Source organism: Nansenia antarctica (genome assembly GCF_963989245.1).
Source record: "Nansenia antarctica genome assembly, chromosome: 1".
Classification (NCBI taxonomy): domain Eukaryota; kingdom Metazoa; phylum Chordata; class Actinopteri; order Argentiniformes; family Microstomatidae; genus Nansenia; species Nansenia antarctica.
This window is the reverse complement of record NC_137674.1, coordinates 108554051-108569050: the sequence shown is the minus strand read 5'-3', so window position 1 is coordinate 108569050 and position 15000 is coordinate 108554051. Positions and strand designations below refer to the sequence as shown.

At 48.0% G+C, this 15000-nt stretch overlaps 1 protein-coding gene across 1 annotated transcript in view; it reads right to left on the bottom strand.

Moving 5' to 3' along the window:
• Window positions 1–15000, bottom strand: part of LOC308156325 (adhesion G protein-coupled receptor D2) — a gene marked incomplete at both ends in the record, with an annotated part of 102002 nt that overhangs the window by 26985 nt on the left and 60017 nt on the right. Inside the window, one exon of the mRNA XM_080529664.1 lies at window positions 14855–14960. Coding sequence (XP_080385790.1) covers window positions 14855–14960 — 106 coding nt within the window. The remainder of the gene's footprint in view (window positions 1–14854; window positions 14961–15000) is intronic.

Below are 15000 nucleotides of genomic sequence, written 5' to 3'. Positions count from 1 at the left end.
TTTTCCAGAAGTTATAGAGCTCTTCCAGTGTGTCCGTAGGTACTGTAGGTGTGTAGGGCTAACAGCGTTATAAAGACACCTGCTGGTTGGCTGTGTTTGGGATGATGGTTGGCTGTGTTTGGGATGCCGTTCTGCTTTGGCAGATGAACCTCCTCCTCCTTCTATGCGCTCCTCCACTCTCCTCTTCACTCTTTCCTTTTTGTCCTTCCTTCCTGCGTTTCTTCTCCAGTATCATCTCTCCTCTCCTTATACCCTTGTCTCCTCTCCTCACTCCTCCTCCTCTCTCCTTGTCTCCTCTCCTCACTCCTCCTCTCTCCTCCTCTCTCCTTGTCTCCTTGTCTCCTCTGCTCTCTCTTCCTCTCTCCTTGTCTCCTCTCCTCACTCCTCCTCTCTCCCTCAACCTACGGTACTATTCTCTCCTCTCATTACCACTTCCTTAAGTCTCTGGTGGGCTGTTGATGCTGTGTGTGTGTGTGTGTGTGTGTGTGTGTGTGCGTGTGTGTGCGAGTGAGTGCGTGCGTGCAAGTGTAAGCGTGATTGTGTGTGTGTGAGTGCGTGCGTGCGAGCGAAAGCGTGTGTGTAAGCGCGCGCGTGTGTGTGCTTGCGAGTGTGAGTGTGTGTTTGTGTGTGTGTGTAAGCGTGCAGGACGTCTGTGAACAGGGGGCCGCAGTCTGTTCCTAATGATCTCCCACACCTGCGCATCTGCTGGCGTTTTAATTAACACTCCAAGGAGGATGATCAGGAGTCATCAGGAACGATGTCACTTACAAGCCTGCGAGGAGGAGGAGGGGGGGGGGGGGTTGTGGGGGGATCAATACCAGTCATCCTAACACTAGAACAGCCGTGCCTGTTTTACCTACTATTAGAGCCGCCTCGGGGGTCAAATGACCATAGTCTTTACAATGGGAAGCTGCTACTTACACAAAACAACCACTAGTTGGGGCGTCTTGTAAGTTAGCCTGCCTCCTACACAGAAAAAACTGCAAAATAGCTTTACACTAGCTTCTCCTGGTGTGATTGAGAAAATGTAAGGATACTGGGTGGTAGAACGCAGATATCTAGGAAAAGTCATGAAAGGAGGGTCCTGAAATTTGATCGAGTGCTGCGTTCGTAAAATTTGCTCTGGAAATCTGATCAGCACTCATGGAAATGCCTCTTGTCCCTCTTGAACCCAGCGTGCGCTCTGGCGCTCACGGAGCGACTTTACGAACGTACCCACAGTATCAGGCTGGTTCCATTAAGCAGTAACATGTGGCAGAGGGCTGTTTCTGACACTACACCACCACCACCGGGTTAGCTAGTGATGAGGTTAGATAGTGATGATAGTGATGTTGTTAGCTAGTGATGAGGTTAGCTAGTGATGTTGTTAGCTAGTGATGTTAGCTAGTGATGAGGTTAGCTAGTGATGTTGTTAGCTAGTGATACTACACTAGTGATACTACTGATACTACACCTCCACCTCCACCTCCACCCTGATACTACACCTCCACCTCCAGCTCTCAAAAATGGGGGGGAAATATGACTTAAAATAAGCAATATTATCTGCCAACAGAAGAGTAAAATTCCACTCGTCAAGATTTTTCTTAAAACAAGTAAAACCTTCTTATCTTAAAAACAAGTGGTGTCACACACAATCCCTCGGTTTAAGACATTTCGTCTTACTTAAGATTTACTTTTCGCTAGCTACAACAACAACAGCAGCAGCAGGAGGAGGAGGAGGAGGAGAAAAGGCACGGCTCTTCTTTTTCATTTCGTCAGACGGAGCAGAGGGGAGAGGGGGGAGAGGGGAGAGGGGAGAGAGGGGGGGAGCAGGGAGGGGGAGGAGGAGCAGGGGGAGGGGGCAGGCAATAGGTTTAGCAGGCGAGGCGAGTCTGATTGATGGCGAGCAGGTGACCTCTGGGGCAGTAACACAGTGATGGGTGAGTGGCTCTCAACGGTAAGCTACTGGCACTTGACAAACTGCCTGAAGCAGAATGAATTTACTTCTCTTTTCCTCAATCATCAACAGCCACTGCCCTGACCCCCATCCTGACTGCTATAACAAGATCTCCCATCTCGGGAGGCTGAGAAATTTACTGTCACATCTACTTTTCAATGAGCTCAAGTGAGCACTTCTTTCACCTTCAGTGGAGCAGGGGGCCTGCTGGGTAACCTGGGTCGCTTCGGAAAGCAGCACGCGTTTTTTTTTTCTTCTTTTAATGCGCATATGCACACACACACGCGCACACGCACACACACGCACACACACACACACACACGCACACGCACACACACGCACACACACACACACACACAGACGCACACACACACGCAGCCCCGATCGTGCCTGTGCACACACACATACACACAGGCATACACACACACACACACGCACACACACACACACACACACACACCACACACACAGAGGGGAAGGAGGTTACCTGTGACACGCAGGGCGCTCTGAAGCCACCAGACACCTCCACCCTCCTCTACATCAGAAGTCAATCTTACTAATCGTATAACCCACACCAGAGCCCCTCCCTCTCTCTCTCTCCCCCCCTCTCTCTCTCTCTCTCTCTCTCTCTCTCTCTCCCCCTCTCTCTCCCTCTATCCCCCCCTCCCTCCCTCTCTCTCTCCCCCCCTCTCTCCCTCCCTCCCTCCTTCTCTCTCCCCCCGCCGGTGTTTGGCAGGCCTCTCTGTGTTTGCCTTCATCAAGTTGATGACAGTGCCGGGGGTGGGGGGCGGTGGGGTGGGGGGGGAGTTAAAGTTTAATAACCCTGATTTTTTATATGCCGCCGATAAATCTACTGCACGCACATTCAAATGTGACCTTCCCCTCATCTGGATGGTGACCATAGGATTAGAAAAATCCTCTATCGCTAGAACGTTCTATCGTACATCATAAGTATTCATTCGTGTCATTCTTTTTTTGGGGGCCTGGTAATCTGGTTGTGTACACTGCAAAAAGTCAGCTCTCCAAAACAAGAAAAAAAGCAATGAAATGAAGGAAATATTACTTAAAATAAGCCAAATGGTCTGCCAACAGAAGAGGAAAATTTCACTTGCCAAGACTATGTTAAAACGAGTAAAACTGCACTAGTTTTAAGATCAAAACGAGTGCAGTCAGACAAAAAACAAGCATACTGTATTGCCTTGATTTAAGATATTTCATCTTCCTTAGATTTACTTTTTGCAGTGTAGTAGTAACATAATGATCCTTTTTTATTTTATTTTTATGCCGTACTAATAATTTATGCCTAACCCTTAGTTAATAATACTGGGATAATGTTATCGGAAATTAAATGTGTATTTTTTGACATTTCACTGCTCTCTGGTGAGTGTACTGGCCTTCACAGCTGGACCCAGACACAGTGTGTTGTAATTGATAATAAAGAAGCCGTTAAAAGGCGTCAATAAGCCACTGAGAGTCTGATCTGACTATAAAAGCTGTCTCCTGGGGGAAGGAGAAGAGTGCATGGAGAAGAGGGGAGAGAGAGAGAGAGAGAGAGAGAGAGAGAGAGAGAGGGGGGGAAGAGAGAGAGAGAGAGAAAGAGCGAGAGAGAGAGAGAGAGAGAGAGGGAGAGAAAGAGAGAGGGAGAGAGAGAGAGGGAGAGAGAGAGAGAGAGGGAGAGTGAGAGAGGGGGAAGAGAGAGGGAGAGAGAGTGAGAGAGAGAGAGGGAGAGAGAGAGAGAGAGAGAGAGAGAGGGGGGGAGAGGGAGAGTGAGAGAGGGGGAAGAGGGAGAGAGAGAGAGAGAAAGAGAGATGAAGAGGGAGAGAGAGGGGAAAGAGGGAGAGAGAGAGGGAGAGTGAGAGAGGGGGAAGAGGGAGAGAGAGAGATGCAGAGAGAGAGAAAGAGAGATGCAGAGAGAGAGGGAGAGAGAGAGAGGGAGAGATAGAGAGAGAGGGGAAAGAGGGAGAGAGAGAGAGGGAGAGAGAGATGCAGAGAGAGAGGGAGAGAGAGAGAGTGAGAGAGAGTGAGAGAGGGAGAAAAAGAGAGAGAGAGAGGGAGAGAGAGAGGGAGAGAGAGAGAGAGGGAAGAGAGAGAGAGAGTGAGAGAGGGGGAAGAGGGAGAGAGAGAGAGAGGGAGAGAGAGGGGAAAGAGGGAGAGAGAGGGAGAGAGAGGGGAAAGAGGGAGAGAGAGAGAGATGCAGGGAGAGGGAGATAGAGAGAGAGAGAGAGAAAGAGAGAGAGAGAGAGAGAGACAGACACACACACAGACACAGACAGAGATGGGGGGGAACTCAGTGCTGACACAGCAGTCCCCAGCCTCTCAGAGACATAACATCCCCCAGCATGATTCACCACAGAGCATTACACCATCATCACCCGTGATGGAGGAAATATCAATACAGTTGAGTATCGAGATATTGTATTTAGCCATTCTGGTTCTTTCTTTTTTTATATAGTTGTTTTTGCCCCCCTTCCACCCCCCTTTAGAGGACAGCTCTATTATTTATTTTACAGGTTGTATATATATATACTGCGTCATAGATATGTGTGGATATGTATATATATATATATATATATATATATACAATTGTATATTAAGTACACATCATTCATACCTATTCATACCCCTTTCAAACGCATTTTAATTATTACATTAAAAAGATTTACATATTAAAAATGTTCCCTATTTTTTTATTGAATTTTGTCCTTAGGTAGGTCTTTGATTCAACTGTTTCCCATCATCAAATGAAAACAACTTTTATTGTTGCCAGTATTGAATAGCAATATCGTAGTATCGAATTGCAGTACACTGAAATCCCAAACAGTACTGAATCGCTGCCTATTGTGATAACATCACATGGTGAGATTCCATGCCCTGATTCCCTGCCCTAATTACACTAAGGGCCAGTTTCACAGACTAGGCCTAACCCTAATCCTAGACTAAAAGGGTCTTCAATGGAGATTTTACACTGAAGGTGTGATTTAGTCTTAGGCTTAAGCCTTGTCTGTGAAACCGGCCCTATGAATATAAATTTAAATTAACTATGATGATTAAACTATGACACGTCCCTATAATTCCCTACGATACGTCCTGTACAGAAGACCTGACAAGGCAACACTCTAGTGCTGCTATACTATAACTCTAACCACTCCTGTCTGCCTACCAAAGCTGTTGGCTGCGTCAATATACACCATTTAGTTGACGCTTTTATCCAGAGCGACTTACAGTGAGTCAGTGCATAGATTTTTTTCAGTATATATGGTCCCAGCGGGAATCGAACCCATAACCTAAGCGTTGTTAGCGCAACGCTCTACCTACTGAGCCACAGAGGACCACATGAACTGTCCTGGAGTAGGGGAGGTTTAGCCACCTCACCAGGGCTCTGCTCAGAAGGTACAGAAGCAAACTAGGTTTGGCTCAAACAATTCTGCCTCGGCTCTACCGACCGAATGTACATACATACATGCTGTTGGACCTCAAAAAGTAATATTTTCTTTTCTTTTTTTCCTATTCATTTATTTTTCCAAAAGAAGCAGAAATCTCAAAATGGGGGAAACAACCCGAGAGATTTATCGTTTGATAGTTTATCGAGCGATTTCTTTTTTTCAAGTCCCCGCCCCCCCCCCCAAAAAAAGAGAGAGAGAGAGAGAGAGAAAAAAAAGAACACCCCCCACCCCGCCCCCCCCCCCTCCAAAAAAAGAAAAATTCGGCCACTGCTTCTTTAACTTTCAATTCTCCTCAGCATCCGTGCTTCACAGCTCTCGGCTATTGCCTTTCTCAATCTGTCCCTGGAGAGGTAGGAGTTATGGTCCCTGTCGATTGAGGAGAAAGGGATGTTATTCCCCTGTCACCCTGAGTCGCTCCGCCATCCTCCCTGCCCTGATCTACGGCTCCCCGCCGACACCACCACCGCCACCACCACCACCACCACCGCCACCGCCACCGCCCGCCCGCCCGCCCACCCGCCACCCGTCATCTCCGGAGAAGTGTCTTGATGCGCCATTGGTTTAGAGTGCTGTCAGCTCCTGCTAGGCTATACCTGCTTCAACCCCCGCCCCCCTCCCCCCCGCCCCGCCCCGCCTCCTCTCCACCACCCCCCTCTAATTCATCCCCTCCACCTCCCCACCCTACCCTACCCTACCCCCACCTTCCTGTCTTGTCCTCTGAGGGGGCTTGGCAGGGCCATGGCATCGTGGCGGGGTGGGGGCCAGGAGAGGTCACTCCCCGGGGGGGAGGGGGGGGGGGAGGGGGCGCAGGGGGGGGGACAACACGGTCTCCCGGAGTGACGCCCTTGATTAGGGCCGGGAGCAGGGTTAAAGATGGGGGGGAGGGGGGGGGGGGGGGGCGGGGGACCTGAAGGTGTTTGTCTGTGATCGGAGACGCTGTACACCGGTGGAAAAGGTCCCCAGGGCTTTGGTTTGGGTTAGCTTGGGTCAGCTAGCTAGCTGGGTTAGCTTGGGTCGGCTAGCTAGCTGTGCAAAGAGGACATCTTGAGGTACGACTGGCTGTTGTGGCACAGAGGGGGTCATGGGGAGATTCTGTAGGAGGCATAACGGACCCTTTGGTTGTGACCGCTAGTCACAATCAAAAGTCGTATGATTTACTTGCATACTACTCATATATAACGTATTGTCATCAGGTAGTTCACTCCTGGACACACAGCAAGATTTACATTTTACCATTTTAACCGTTTAGCAGATGCTTTTATCCAAAGCGACTTATTGGAGATTCCCGGGACAGTCTCCCTGGAGTAACTCAGGGCTAAGTGCCTTACTCAAGGGTTAGGGTTAGGGGTGGTGGTGTTCCCCGGTGGGACTAGAACACTAGTGGTGGTGTTCGAATGAATGAATGAATGAATGGTCTTTATTGTCATTGCTATAGTACAGGTACCAAACAACGACATTTGGGAGGGGTGGCTCCCCTGGTGCTAGGAAAGAAAAAAAAAACTAAAAAAACAAGAAGGGAAAGGAGCTGGTTTACATAAATAAAGGCTATGTACACTATCCACTATACTATACTGTACAGATAAAACGACTAGGGTTGTCATATTGCACATAGTGTTATTGCACATTCATTTAAAGTGTCGCAGTTTGCAGGCTTGAAATGTACACATTTGTGCCTCAGCACTACACCTGATTTTTCCCCAGGTGGGACTAGAACACTAGTGGTGGTGTTCCCAGGTGGGACTAGAACACTAGTGGTGGTGTTCCCTAGGTGGGACTAGAACACTAGTGGTGGTGTTCCCAGGTGAGACTAGAACACTAGTGGCGGTGTTCCCCCGAACTCATGACCTTCTGATCACCAGTCCAACTCACCACGCACAAGACTCCCATTACCCCAGACGATCGACCAGACAGTAAACAGGCCCAACCTGTTCGCAACCTGTTCCACTAGCATTGAGTCATCCTCGTTCCCATAAAGGGGCAGGGTTAAGCCCCACTTAGAACGAACGTCGAACGCACACCCCAAGCTCGGTTGCCCAAATCCCCGAGTCAGTCTAGGGGTCTCACCCCACGGGTGATGGAATAAATAAACAAGTAGATAAATAGATGAATAACACAGAGGAGAAGGAGAGTCTAAACCAGGGAGGCTATCCATCATGTATCCTATTAGCACACAGTGGGAGAGAGAGAGAGAGCTCCCCCCATGTATAATGCAGTGGGCCTCCTAAACAGATACACTAAACTAAACTTTTTCCCCTCCAATTTGTTATATCTGTCAACTGGCTGCTGGTCCGTTGCTGTTTCATTGAATTATGAATAGATTTCTACCCCCCTTCGCCCCTTCCCCCTCCTCCCTCCTCCCCCCCGCCTTTGGCCAAGCATAGCCACATGGGGAACAGCGGGCCGCGTGAAATGTGGTACCACTGAACCCCGTGAAGCAGTTGGATGCGTATGCGTAAACATTCACACTTTTGGGAGCACCTTAAAGAACAACAACACCAGGTTAAATGTTATTTTTTTTCATCTTTCAATTTTGTTCGTCGTGTATGATGGATTCGAAGGCGCCAGGACTTGAGTGCGTACGGATAGGGATTATGCCAACTTGTTAACTGTGTGTACGATTCCTCTAAGAATGAACTACAGACTTCCAGTGTAAGCAGAAAAGGATTGAGAGAGGGGAAAAAAAACTGAAAGGAAAAGAAGAAGAAAAAAAGTGAATGTTTAAACTGACAACTTAAAACTTAATTTCCCCCCTCTTAAACTGCTGTTCTGCTATCAATTTAATCATATCACCCTTGGCCACAGATCATACATATGCCATTCAGTGATGTGAGAAGAGAAGTGGAGAAGTGAAAGGAAAGAGAGAGGGAGAGGGAGAGAGACAGAGGGAGGGAGGGAGGGAGGGAGAGGGAGGGAGGGAGAGACAGAGGGAGAGAGACAGAGGGAGGGAGGGAGAGAGAGAGAGAGGCAGAGAGAGAAACAGAGGAAGAGAGACAGAGGGAGAGAGGCAGAGGGATGGAGGGAGTGAGAGGGATGGAGAGACAGAGGGAGAGAGACAGAGGGAGGGAGAGAGAGAGGGAGAGAGAGAAACAGAGGAAGAGAGACAGAGGGAGAGAGACAGAGGGAGAGACAGAGGGAGAGAGACAGAGGGATGGAGGGAGTGAGAGGGAGGGAGAGACAGAGGGAGAGAGACAGAGGGAGGGAGAGAGAGAGAGAGAGGGAGAGGGAGAGAGACAGAGGGAAGGAGAGAGAGAGAGAGAGGGAGAGAGACAGAGGGAGAGAGACAGAGGGAGTGAGAGAGAGAGACAGAGGGAGAGAGACAGAGGGAGTGAGAGAGAGAGAGGGAGAGAGGGAGGGAGGGAGAGAGAGAGAGAGAGAGAGAGAGAGGGAGAGAGACAGAGGGAGGGAGAGAGAGAGAGAGGCTTATCGAGAGCCAGAAAGAGAAAGAAAGGAATGTAAATATGCAGCAAACCAATAGCACATTGGGCTACAGATATTTGTTTGGGTATTTACACTGCGAGCTACAATCAAGTCCTCAATGCCCAGCTGGTATGACAAGGTCCTGACACGCTGCCAGAGATCCACTAAACAACTGCCGAACAAGCCCAACACACACACACACACACACACACACAGACACACACACACACGCAGGCAGGCACACACACACACACAGAGACAAACACACACAGGCACACATCGAGACACACACAGACACGCACATAGAGAGACACACACACACACACACACACGCACGCAAGCACACGCACACAGGCTCACACGCACACACACACACACACACGCAGGCACACACACACAGAGAGACACACACACACACATACACACAGACATGCAGGCACACAGGCACACGCACACACAGGCTCACACACACACACACACGCACACACACACACACACACACACACACACACACACACACACACACACACACACACGTTCTCAAGGTCCCCCCACCGTTATTTGTCAATCATTGTGGACATCCAGGGAGAATGGAGAGAGAGGGAGAGAGAGATGCATAAAATTGCTGGAAATAAAGAGAGAGGGTTAGAGAGGGAGGGAGGAGGTTGAAAGAGAGGGAAGTGATTTCTTGCGTTGGCTGAACTTTCGGGGCCTGTTTGGTTTGACCATATGTAGAATTAGTACACATCACTTCGCATCAGCGAGACACAGAACATAAGCCACTGTGATGCGTCTCCCCCACCCCCCCCCTCCGCCCCCCCTCCGCCCCCCTCCGCCCCCCCCCCCACAACCCCCACCTCCTCCTCACACACAGCCTTCGCTGGTGTCTGGGGTGCTGCTCGGCGCATTCATCAGTGTGATGTCAATCCCCAATGTGACGACGTATTCGTCTTGCGGAACGCAGGCATCCGTCTTTGTGAACGTGGCTTTCTTCCCAGCTGTTCTTTGCTCAAATTGGAGAAAAAAGAGAGAGAGAATTGAAAACAGACACGTCTCGAACGTTTCATCTTAATTCTGATTTCCGATCGATCGTCGTCTTTTTGTCAAAGTGCAAAGTGCAAAGTTCACTTAGGATGAGAGAGAGCCTCGGAAAAGTCTGATAGTACACGCTAATACCTTGTACGCAAACTAACCTTGTATGCAAACTAACCATGTACGCAAACTAACCTTGTATGCAAACTAACCGTGTACGCAAACTAACCTTGTATGCAAACTAACCATGTACGCAAACTAACCTCGTACGCAAACTAACCTCGTACGCAAACTAACCTTGTATGCAAACTATGTGCGCAAACTAACCGTGTAGGTAAACTAACTAGAAATACTGATAAAAGTCGACGCCTTGCGCTCTGTTATGGCTAGCGTGAAAAACAATAACGTCACACCGTTTTCAAAATAACTAAATCATGAGACCTCGATTATGACTGGAGGGGGGGGGGCGTCCTCTCGGATAACGAGTCTGACTCAATCCAAAACCGCCACGCATCACGACAACGTCTCCTGTGGTAAACGCGGAATTCTAACATCCTTCTCTGCCTTCTGCTAAGAAAAGAGATTTTGTTCGATTCCACTTTTTTCCCGCCCTTTTTCGGGTTCAACAACGACGTTAAAGAAACGTCGTACGTACATCGTAACGGAAAAAAACCCAAACTAACGACAAAACCGATCCTCGAAAACTTTAGTTTCCTCTCACTCTCCCCCCCCCGCGGACGCCTCCAGACGCCAGATCCAGGGGGGGTTGATTGACCGCCTCTGAGTGGCGGTGCTGAGCGGCTCGGTGTAGATGAGATGAGATTGGTGTCGGAGGCGATGCTGTCATCTCTCTGGGGCAGTTTTTCTTTTTCTTTATTTTTTCCGGAGCAGAAAATCCTGCAGCATGTCAATGAATCACGCTAAATGTGCGTGACAAGTGCCGTCGCAGGCTCGGGTAGGAGGGAGGAGTTATCCCCCCCCCCCCCCCTCCCACCCAGCGTCCTCTCTGGCCCCGGCCCGTACGGTGTGGGAGGAGGATCTGGGTGTAATCTGTGGTTGCATGCAGCAGAGCCAAGCAGATTCCCTCCTCTCTCCCCGGCTCTTTAGACTCACTAGGCCCCTAATTGAGGACGATGCAAGAGGAACACATGTTAGAGAGAGAGAGAGAGAGAGACAGAGAGAGAGAGAGACAGAGAGAGAGACAGACAGAAAGAGAGAGATAGAGAGAGACAGAGAGAGAGACAGAGAGAGAGACAGAGAGAGAGAGAGAGAGACAGAGAGAGAGACAGACAGAGAGACAGAGAGAGAGAGACAGAGAGAGAGACAGAGAGAGAGACAGACAGAGAGACACAGAGACACAGACAGAGAGAGAGAGAGAGAGAGAGAGAGAGACATGGACAGTCCATCTCTGTGAGGTAGCGATCCCAGATAGGACAGCAGAGATAGAAACACTACTACACACATCCAGTTACAAGCCTCCAGCGGACGCACGGCCGACCTTGGGCCACAGCAGACACACACAGCACACCTTGGGGTATTGTGAGGCAGAACATTTTAAAGAAAAACACATCTCAACAGAAATGCGAACGCCCCCCCCCCTCTCTTGCATTCAACTTACACAAACTCTCTCTCCATTCAACTTACACAAAAAAAAACTCTTCTCCGTTTAAGTCCTATGAAAGCACTTGCCCTTGTCATCCGCAGGATTCCTCTCTTCTGCCTTTAGTAATAATGGGGCCTGGGCGAAAAAACAGGAAGTTGCAGAGGGAGGGTGGGTGAGGAATAACGTGAATAAAAGCACTCCTAAATGCGGATGACCATGCTCTGTAGAGAATGGTGCCAGACCTTGAGCGTACGAGACACAACAATCAGTTAGGACTAGGATATGTGTGGGGGGGGGGGGTTCAGTTCTGTTGGTGCTGTTCTGCTTTAACACTGGAGAGGGCTCATCTCTGTCGTATTGTAGGTCGTGGATAGATAGACTGTGAACGATACACCACAATGACACACTCCACTCTCTCTCTCTCTCTCTCTCTGTCTCTCTCTCTCCGTTTATTCACTCTTCACTCTCCTGCCTTCTCCTTGACATTCACTTAGTCTTTCTCTCTCTCCCTCTCTCTCTCTCTCAGGCTGTCTTTCTCTCCCTCTCTCCCTCTCTTTCTCCCCACTCCCTCTCTCTCTCTCTCTCTCTCTCTCTCTCTCTCAGTTCTTGTCACCGCTCCCCTCGTACTTCGTAGTCCATAAGGGGTGCCTTCCCCTCCCTCCCTCCCTCCCTTCTTCCTTCCCTCCTCCCTCCCTCCCTCCTCTCACCTCTGACGGGTTTTTAAAAAATTGCCTGGTATTAAAAACAAATATTCAATCATCGCTCATGTTGCGTTGGCGCGCGGGTCGGCGAGGAGGGCTCTCCAGGAGGATGATTAGTTACGGGGGGCCGCGCCGCTCAATAATATGCATACAGTAGAGTACAGTATAGTACGCTCTGGCCCTGGCGCTCGCTAGGCGCTCAGTCATGCGGAGAGACGAACGTATTTGCATCCAGTTAGCGGCGCGGAGGGTGGGGGGGGGGGAGAGGCTCAGGAAATGAGCTGGATAATAAAGGCTGACAATCAACATCAATATTTCAGTTTCGGGCGCAGAACAGTGTGTAATGTTTCATCCTGGTCCTGCTGGCTTGCCGTAGGTTTGGTTGGTGTGTGTAGGGAGCGAGGCGTGAGAGAAAGGAGAAGAGAGAGAGAGAGAGAGAGAGAGAGAGAGAGAGAGAGAGAGAGAGAGAGAGAGAGAGAGAAAGAGAAAGAGAGAGAGAGAGAGAGAGAGAGAGAGAGAGAGAGGAGAGAGAGAGAGAGAGAGAGAGAGAGAGAGGAGAAGAGAGCTCCTGTGTGATGTTGATGTGAGGAAGCTAGGAAGACAGCAGTTGTTTGTTGTTTTAGTGTTTGAGGTGTTTGCATACTGGTTGGTTACGTACAAATTCCACTAGTGGTTAACATATAGGATATATATATATATATATGTTAAGATATAGGATATATATACAGTATATATACAGTATATTAAGATAAAGGAGAGTGGCTCTTTGTGCAGCATGTTTCAACACAGTACAGCATCTGAATAACAATAACTGCAACATGACTATGGTCCATTACGCACCATTACCCAGAATAATATTACTGTGAACTGCACCTGTACAAGGCTGTGTGTTTTATATATATATATATATATATATATATATATATATATATATATATACATACATATCTACAACAGAGAATCCCCTGCAGCTAATCTTCCAATGAGTCAGCAGGAGGTATACATATATATAGCCATATAGTTGACACTTTTATCCCAAGCGACTTACACCTGGTCCCAGCGGGAATCGAACCCACAACCTAAGCGTTGTCAGCGCCGGACTCTACCAACCTTTCTGTCTTTCACTCCCTCTCTCTCTCCCTGCTTTGATACCTTCTCCTCTCCCTTGTCCTCCTCTCTCCCCTCCTTCACTCCCTCTCTCTCTCCCTCCTCTCTCCCCTCCTTCACTCCCTCTCTCTCTCTCTCCCTGCCTTGATACCTTCTCCTCTCTCCCCTCCTCTCCCCTCCCCTCCCGTGACTCTGGCTACACGGTGATCCGCGGGTCAGGGAACCAGATTGTAGCTGTTCGCCAGCGGAGGGTCTGGACAGTGTTACGGGTCCGACAGAGAAGCTGTCAGGTTTGAGTTCACTGCTCGGTTCCAACAGCTACTCCTCCTTCTCCTCCTCGCTCTAATGCATCGCAGATTGGAGTTTTTTTTTTCTGTGCACGAAAATAGACACCGGGCGATATTCAATCGAACCCTGGGTTCTAGGGTAAGAGGGTAAGAGTGAGAGTGAACAGGGTGAATCACTGCGAAAGTTGTAACGCAAGCTGAGCTGATGTTTTATTCGACATGGTGGTATAAGTGTTGTTGTATTGGGTGAATAACATTATGAGAGTGTAAGGGTCTGAGACTGGTAGGTCTGGCAGGTTTTGATGGAATAGAGGCCGACGTCTTTCTCACTACTCCTTCTGCTTGTTTATGAAGCTCTCACTGGCACAGCACCAGAATATCTGAAAGACCTTTTGCAAGCATGTCAGCCCAATAGAGCTCGCAGGTCTTTCTCTGTGTACTACATGTACAAAAGAGGAGATTTGGTGAGGCTGCATTCTCATTTTATGCACCCAGATTGTGGAATGCACTGCCAGTTTACATTAGGGATGCAACCTCAGACAATATGCTCAAGTCAAGACTAAAAACCCATCTTTTGAATATTGCCTTTAAATTATTACATAATTAAATTATGATTATATGATGAATAAAGTACTTTGAGCTGCAATGTTTGCAGGAAAAGTGCTATACAAATAAAGGTTATTATTATTATTATTATTATTATTATTATTATTATTATTACTGACTATAGGCCTGGAGTCTAGTGCAATACTCAAAACCCTGCAATGTTGGCAAGGACGTATGTGTTTTATTGTGTTTTACTTTCTTGCCTCATAGAAAAACTATATTTGGCAATATACTGTACTCCTGAAATAACATTTAAATGACCTGGAAATATTTGGGGAATATTCTTACACATACAGTCTTTTTTCATCCCCACTACCCCCCCCCCCCTGTACTGTTGCTCTACTGTAAATACATTAATAATCATAATTAAAATGTAAAAAAGTAATCGCATTGTGATGCTATATTGTGATTCTGATTCTAATCATTTTGATTCTAATAATTCTAATTCTAATCATTCTGATTCTAATCATTCTAATTCTAATCATTCTGATTCTAATCATTCTGATTCTAATCATTCTAATTCTAATCATTCTAATTCTAATCATTCTGATTCTAATCATTCTGACACTAATCATTCTGATTCTAATCATTCTAATTTTAATCATTCTGATTCTAATCATTCTGATACTAATCATTCTGATTCTAATCATTCTGACTCTAATCATTCTAATTCTAATAATTCTAATAATAATCATGTTAATACTAATCATTCTAATACTCACCAGTGCTGACAGTGTCCTCTTCCATCTCCAGCAGGTTGGGGTGTGGGGGTGTGGGGTCAGTGTTGGGGTGTGGCTGGGTGGGTTGGGGCAGAGTGTTGGGGTGTGGCTGGGTGGGTTGGGGCAGAGTGTTGGGGTGTGGGTGAGTG